Consider the following 8,361-nt stretch of genomic DNA (forward strand, 5'->3'; position numbering starts at 1 on the left):
CATACAGTGTACAGTACATACTGGCCTTTCTTGGTATTGCTGGTTGTAATTCTGTACACCTGCATACATACTTGACTGTTCTTATCACTACTATAGAAACACAACTATAACTGCATTTGAACAAGATGAGACAACCCTTTAGTTGCTAACTATCAATTATCCAGCAGTATTAATTATGGTTCCTCAATATACATTTAACATATTACAATGTAGGCGATGTGTTACAGCAGTAATTTTGGTGTCCTACTCAGAAATTGCTCTTGAGAAAATGTCATATAATTGTCCCCCCCCAAAGTTGATTTTCACCACTGCTTTCCAGGTATCTGTTTAAGAGGTTATTGGATAAAGGCAAACTAAAGTACTTTTACATTTTAACCAAATATCTGTCATGGGTAATAAAAGGCATTTCAAGGAATCTTATTCTTATCAACATAAGAGTAACTGTAAACATTTCCGGCATAACCTTTGGCCCCTTTTATGAAGCAGTAAGCAGCAGTCGTCCTCAACTTCCCCGAATGTTTTTATAAAAAGTGATATTGATGGTAATTATCCATGCCATGGACTGTGAATGGGTCTGACTGCACTTCAATATACACAATTCCAGGAACACAAACCTGACCACTCCCTGTTGTTGCTAGGAAGAGTTGAGTTTTCTAGTCCTCCTGGTTTTTTTTTTTCTTCTTGTTGTTCATTTACTCTTCCGCAGTTGGAATGAAGTACAAATATACTGTTTGGTTTATGCTCCTATTGGGTCCTGGCTGGTGATGTCATAATTAATCTAATTCAAAAGGATTTATGGTCTTGATAGAATAAACACTTCAGGCACATTTAGTTTTTTTATTAAAAATGTGTAAACAAAATATATATCAAAAGTATATCAATAAAACATCAGAGTATAGTGTTCAGTGTGTCATACTATCTTTGGCTTTGCTCTTGATTGGATAAACTCAGAACACCGTCAGTGACATTTCTACGTTCAGGCAACAAGAGATTCAGTAAAAAAAACAAAGAGAAAAACAATCATGTAGCTGTCAGTTGCTCAGTTGTCACCATTCTGATACTGTATATATAAGCATCATTTTTTGGTGCATAATTCATCCACATATATATATATATATATATATACTTACAGTATATACACAGTAGTTATTAGCATACTGTACACAATAATAACTTCAGACTGAGTTGGAAATCAAAGTCAAACTATAGTAGTAAAATCAAAATGCCAGGATTCAATATTTGTGTATGAATTAATTGAATTGGCGATGTTTAACGTGGTCAAATTGTGATCAAATATTACCAATTTGATGGAGTATGCAGTCTCTAACAGTACAGTTCCCTATCCTTTCTAAAATTACAGTACACTACTCAAAACACTGCTTCTGGATGATCCTGAACATATGGCCTTGTAGTGAGCAGGTTCTCAAATAATTCTTCTGACGGTCTTGCAAGAACATGTAGTGTGGGCTATTCCTCAGTAATCACCAAAGGCTGACGTTCTGATGGTGACTGGGAGTTTAGAGTTTAGGATTTAAGGAGGATGTGTTGGCCAAGAAGTGGAGGGAAAGGACGCAATGAAGTGATTAGGCAACGTGGACTCCCATCACACATGCAACCAGTGCTGGTGCTTGACGTATAACTTCCAGGTTTACATTTAGTCATTTAGCAAATGTCTTATCCAGAGCAACTTACAGTAAGTACAGGGACATTCCACCCCCCCCCCCCCCCCGAGGCAAGTAGGGTGAAGTGCCTTGCCCAAGGACACTCATTTGGCACCCCCGGGAATCGAACCAGCAACCCTCTGATTAATAGCCCGATTCCCTAACCGCTCAGCCATCTGACTCCCATCTGTTTACGGACGTGTGGTGGTGGTTGGGCCTGGTGATGGTTGGGAGCCGGGATTGCGTGACACACAGCGCAGGTTGCCCGTGGTGATGATGCACTGCAGGGGCCACAGCACGATCACCACCAGTAGAACCATGAGGGCGATGAACAGCAGCAGCCTCTTCCAGTCCGTCAGACGCTCCAGGATGCCCATGCTCCTAGGCCGCCGCGTCTGAGCCGGGGGCTCGCCTGCCTTGCTGGCCCCGATGTCGATGCAGATGCAGAAGGCCGAGGCCGGGCCCGTGGTCTCAGAGCGGTGGTCCAGAGACTGCTTGTAACAAAGCTTCTCCCCGTCCAGCCACACCGGCTCCTCCTGTTGCTGATGGCTGGGCAGCTTGCAGAGCACCTCTCGGCTGGTGGCCAGTGCTGGAGGGCCCTGCTCGGGCACGGCGGTGGGATGGCGACAGAAGGGACAGGGGATCTTGCCGCTGCGGCTCGAGTCCTGGTCGGACAGCGACACGGCCATGAGGCGGGAGAGACACTCCAGGCAGAAGGTGTGGGTGCACTCCAGCAGCTTGGGGGTCTTGAAGACATTGTCGTAGGTGTTATAGCAGATGGAGCACTCCAGGTGGCCGTTGCCGCCGCCGACAGACGCGGTTTTGTCCAGGTTGCTCGGCGACGTCTCCTGGGGGGCTACCTGAGTGTGCCACACTTGGGTGGTGAGAGCCATCTCGACAGGAGACAACGTCCACCGGCTGCTTTCACGTTAGTCTTCTTTTCCGTTGTTTCCGCAGCGGAGGGGTTCACTCTTGTTTCCAAACCCCTCGTAGTTTGGCCAGGCTTTGGATTATCTGGAAGAGAAACCAATGGAAACGCAGCTTAGTTTATTTTCAGAAACGTGTTCGGATGCTGTCTAGCTCGCTTAGTAAGGATCAGTATTTGTGTTCTCACACTCCGGTATCTAATCCCTGCCAGATCACAGGATTTTGTACTCCAGTGTGAGTATTCCATCCAAATTCAGAAGTTAATCTGGAAACTTCAAGTCAAATCTATTTATATCATCGTTCAGTGTGAGAGTGGAGATAATCCAGACAGGTTGACAAGATTGCAGTCTGTCAAAGCATAATTCATTTAGAGACGTATTGGAAAGCATTTTGAGTAGGGACTTCATAGACTGTGTGGCATGCATTCAGCCCCGACAATTTTCAAAATTATTCCTAAAAATTAAATAAATGTCTTATTCATTCATTTCTAGGTGTACAGTAACATAAGGTACTATATAGACAGCCCTGGTCTATCAAGTTTAACCTTGGTGGGGGAGGATTACAAATTTGTAATCATCAAGATGCTAACAGGGCTAATTGACTTTCCTACGTTTTTTTCCATGTGCCCTACTTTACCCAACATACTGTAAAGTCCTTGGGCACCCTTTAGCATCACCAGCTGTTGAAAGCCTGTTTCTGGTGAGTGAGCAGTTATGTAGGAATACGTAGGGCCGTACCAGAGACAGACAACCCACGCTTTGTTTCTCCTGGATTACACAGATGTCAGCAAGGGCACCCTGCAGAGAGACGGGCTCTGACCAGGGGCTCTGAAAGTCAGCCAGCGAGACGTCAACATGACAGTGCAGCAGAACTGACGATGTTCCAAGCCCTTGGCACGAATGTGCCAAGCCCTGCTGGAACCACGCTCAGCCACGGAGCGAGGCAGAGCCATTGTCGGCCAGTATGGGCTTCATTTGGTGTGATTGACAGCTGTGTTGAAACGGGACCTCACTTTTTCCTGGGTAAGAACAGTGGTGGGCTGGTGTGTGTGCGTGTGTGTGTTGGAGGTGGGGTCTATATAGATAGACGCAGAACAGGTGTTCCCCTCATTGTTTTTGAAGGGTTAGTACCCTTCTCACTCTGGCCTCAACACGGCTGCCTACACAAAGTACCTGCTTGTTCTCTCTCATCTCGACATCTACCTTTTGGCATTCCTGTGTAGCTAGCCCGTGCCCATAACTGTCTACCTATATGTCCTTTTCTCTGGCTGTATCTTTGTGTATAGCACAGCCCCATAGTTCTAGGTACCTTCAACTTTTCCTAAGTACATAGCATCTGCCCCTGACAAAGGACAACGTCGTCTGAACAGTCAACAGTGAGCTTAAAGTAAACAGCCCATGGCGATCATGGGTTCTGGTCTAACCTTTTTAATTCTACTGTGAACTTAAGAAACAAGCTGGAGCCATCCAGACTTTCATGGACTGAGTTGCAAACCCGGGACAAGTTTTGTTACATACATTACTGACTTTACGTTCTGTAGGGAAATACTGAGGGCACAGCATTCCATTTGGGGGGGGGGGGGGGGGGGTGCATTGCCCTTCCCCTTTGGAGCCGACCCTGCTCTTAAGTGAGGTTGAAGATCCCTCAAACTAGGTACAGATCAGAGTAAAGGGGAGACTGTACAGGTCACTCATTGACCAACTGTGTCTGGCCTAACTCTGGGTCTGGGAGATGGAACTGGGACGTCTTTGTTGTGCTACAGCACACCGGTCTGTTCTCTGAAGTTTGAACCTTTGCTTTCCTGTCACTATCTGCTATCTATATGACCCAGACTGATTATAACCAACAGCCACGTTTCATTCTCTGTTTACCAGACGTCCCAATTTTATTTCCTTCTTCCCTGAGATCTGCAGGGAAGTGTTTACTTTTTTGAAATGCAAACTTGCTTGACAGGAGTCGTTCCTATATTCCCCAGGGTTCTTTGTTCCTAGGTTCCTATGTTCCACAGCACTACATAGCACGTAATGGGAACCTGAAAAATATGTTCCTCAGCTTTGTATTCACTTCATATGGATTAGGGTTAGAGATCTTTCAAAAAATCCAATAAAACGATAACCATTGGTTTTCTTGTTGTTTGAAGCCTTGTTCAATTTTGTTTTACGGACATTTATGATATATCTTAACTTGAAAAATAATAGCAGGTTTAATGTGTCAGCAGAATATTGCACTGGAGAACAAAGGATCCTGCATGGGAACATAGACACACTCCCATTTGACACAACTAGTCGGTAAGGTAAGGTTTGTATAGAAGTCCTGTGATCTTCTGTGAATACTGCACCCCATATGCAGTCAATACAATATAGAGGGAAGTTAGTCACTATTGTGATCTATTTATCTTCCAGGCAGCAGTGCTTTTCAACTGACTAGTGTGGTCTTTGTGTTGGTTGCGTGTGTTTTGAGGTCACCTGGTGTAGTGTGGTGACTATATTCAGTTAAACTGCCGTTCTGGCAGTTGCTCTACCAGTTTTGAAAAATAAACTAAACTTGATCCTCAGACAAGTAAGATGAGCTTTTAAAATGCTTACAGTGCTACTTCTCCATGCCTCTGTCTGTGCAACTCTGTAATTATGTGCAACAAATTTTTTAAACAAAATCTCATATTACACTGACTGAACTTCCTATTATTGAAGTATTCCGTGAAATTATTCTGTATTCTCACACTCATGTTGACATCATATGCTGTATGTTTCTTGCATAGGCCTATCATGAATGCCTAAAATAGAATAATATAAGATTTATCCCTGACAGCATTTTGCAATATCATTAAGAGTTAATCACATTTAAAATCGATATTACTTTCATGACATGATCAAGTTTACCTGCACTCTGAGATTAGCTCTCGATAGACCACTCTCGTTGTCTTCTCCAGTGTTCTCTATCCCGTCCCCTCCGGTCCTTTGCAGAGAAAGGACATTTTTTGAAACGGTGGAAACGACTTCTGGAGTTCAACTGCAGTGATGTGAAACGGTCAGATATTGTTTTCCTCTGTGTGAAACTGCAGGCACTGTGGCAGTCTTTAAAAGAATGGAAGGCGTTCAACAGGTGTGCGACGCTCAAAGCTTACACGGTAGTTTGTGTTTTAACGTTAGCGGTTATTTTAGATCGTTCTTCCTCTGTGTCTGCTGGTCGGTCTCACCTACCATGTTATTCCGACTCCCTTTTAAGGCACAATGTAAATGACGCTGATAGGGATGGGGGACAATGCTGTGGCCTTGAGGGAGTGTCCGAGAAGGAGAAGGAGGGGGAGGGGGTGTCTACTCACAATGCCAAGGAGGAAAATAAACGTTATAACCCCCCCCCCCCCCCCCCCTTGCTCCACCTTTCTTTCCTTGTTGCATTCCTCATCTCTGACACCATACAATCACGTTTAGCAAGATCTTGTGCACTCACTCACGCCAATTAAAATGACCTAGTTAGTTACACTATTTAATCTCACTAAAGGGTACTTAAGCCAATAGGAATCAGAATCAGAATTGGTGTTTATTCGCCATGAAAGTTTGCGCAGACAAGTAATTTACTTTGGCAGGAGAGCCAACCAGGCAGCCGTTAGCGGCGCCAACTAGAAAGAAAAGTTACAGAATAACATAAGGAGAGAGGAGGAGAGAAAAAGGCAACCCCCAGACAATGCTCCTAGAGGAGTACAGTGTTGAAAACCTCAGCACATAAGCCCAACAACAATTACAAAGACAAGACACTTGCAAAGGGGAGTGGGGAGGGGGAGCATCTGGACCTGCAGCCATGGTAGGCGCTGAACACAGACCCGCCAGCCACCCAGGGGAAACAAGCAGTCGAAGGCGTTGGATGGGGGTGGGGGTGATATCTGTAGTAGGTGAAACAACACTGTAGCCTATAATTATTAGTTCAGATAAAAAATGTGAACCTCAACATTTAAAATGACTGCAAAACCATATGGTCACATGAAGGATTGTGTCATGTAGGTTTGAGAAGGCTAGGGAAGTCTAAAAAGGTCGAGTTATCAGCCTATCACGTCCACTTGTAGTATTGTAACGCTTGTTTCCATTATGTGTGTGTCCTTTTTTTCCTCCTACAGTGTCATAGGACATGACTACCAGCATTAGTATGTCTTTATGATAGCAGCTGTTCCACTCGGCCCGACACGGTTATTTAGTAACTCAAACACAAATATTGCATTGTCATGACTGCACAGTTCTGCGGTGCTCACAGTGGCGTGGTTTTCAGAAAGGGATAGGCACAGTGACAGAACTTCAATTATTTACCCACCTGGGATTTCTGGGAACGGATTGATATACGGGCATACAATCAAATAGATCAATCAATGCCTAAGTATAGCAACAACGGGCCTTTCATTACACGTGCTGTTACTATAAAACTCTACAGGGCGATAAAATAATAGCCTATAGGCTATATCAGGGTAGGCTATCTATCAGTAAAATATTAAGCTTGTGTACCTATCTCGATTGTTTGGCTCTTTTTTTTTTCTTTTTCTTTTACTAACGGTTTGCCTTACGAGCCAGCCTTGAGGCTATATTTCAAGATAAATTGTTTTCCAAAACAGTAGTTTAGGCCTAAGCTGACCATCGCCTCAAGTTATGGTGCTATATTAGGCCCTATTTCCCAATATATTTGGCAAATTGATGTTTTCAGTAAGTTCAGTATTGCGAAAGTGACAAGGTTATCCAACTTCCATTTCTCAATGTAGCGATCCCAGATAGTATTCTTGGCCCTGATCATCACATTTTAACGGAGGGAATTTGATCAATCAAGTGGCATTGAGAACCCCGCGGTCGGTTTTTTAAAGACAATAAAAAAACATGAAACTGAGTTGACAGAGACCTCATAGGAGGTGGAAAAGAAATCTTACACCTTGAGGCCATTCTTCATGCCCCATTAGGTGCAGTCACCTGTCTATGGTCCTGTGTCGCCCCAAGGCATCGACCTTCATGGTTCAGTGAACACACAATAGATTAATCTGTTCCAGTAACGAAACCATTAAGTAGCCTATTTTCATTTAATCAGAGGCCTCTGACAAGGGCAATCCTGTAAACGATGTAGTTAGCACATAGCACAAGTGGTTTTCTTTTAGATGGTCTGTCTAGCGGTAATGACTCTGAAGCCAGGACTGTGAAGTGGTGGCCTATGGCATGCTTGCGCAAAACTCTTGTTTGACTCAGCTTCCAAAACATTTGTAAATACTTTTGTTGCTTATTGCATCAGTTGCATCTAAAGATCCTTGCCCATTGAGTTTCCTACATTCAATAAAACATTTTTTTAAAGGAAATCAATCAAACAGTCAAATAGGCCTAGACTTTCTACAAAATAAGTATCTGAACGGAACCATTAAAACGTTGACTAGTTCTATTGTCAAAAGCCATTAGCCAACCCACTGTTCAAAATAAATACAAGGACTCTCAAGGAACTTTCATACCATATCTCTGAATTGATTGAGGTAATTCTCATATCTTTATGACTGTTTACTACTGGAGAAAGAATCACATTTTCCAAATAAACTTTGGCCCTATATCGGGTATTACTTTGACTGAGAAGGAAGAAGGAAGAAATAAAAATGTAGGCTATCTAGGTTCTAGTAATAGCTACACCAAGTGCCAACGGCCAGTATCTCCGACAACAAGATAAAACGACGGTTTTAGGCTATAGGTTGTATTTCACTTGTGTAGGCTAAAGTGTAGGCTTATTGAGTTTCAAAAAGTAAAAAACTTTCGCGTATCATTTG

General features: G+C 43.4%; 1 protein-coding gene across 1 annotated transcript; it reads right to left on the reverse strand.

Annotated features, from left to right (window-relative positions):
• Positions 1-1,749: 1,749 nt before the first annotated feature.
• rnf223 (ring finger protein 223) lies at positions 1,750-5,796 on the reverse strand. Its single transcript, XM_084680916.1, has 2 exons — positions 5,468-5,796; positions 1,750-2,675 (listed from the first exon to the last, which is right to left on the reverse strand). The coding sequence occupies exon 2, from the start codon at positions 2,552-2,554 to the stop codon at positions 1,853-1,855; it is 702 nt and encodes a 233-aa protein (XP_084537042.1). The 5' UTR covers positions 2,555-2,675; positions 5,468-5,796; the 3' UTR covers positions 1,750-1,852.
• Positions 5,797-8,361: the final 2,565 nt, after the last annotated feature.

Source organism: Hypomesus nipponensis, chromosome 18, assembly GCF_054491055.1.
Source record: "Hypomesus nipponensis isolate SF chromosome 18, ASM5449105v1, whole genome shotgun sequence".
Classification (NCBI taxonomy): domain Eukaryota; kingdom Metazoa; phylum Chordata; class Actinopteri; order Osmeriformes; family Osmeridae; genus Hypomesus; species Hypomesus nipponensis.

Coding starts and splice junctions, on each gene's coding strand:
- rnf223 (XM_084680916.1), bottom strand. CDS start 2,554: ATGGCTCTCACCACCCAAGTGTGGCACACTCAGGTAGCCCCCCAGGAG.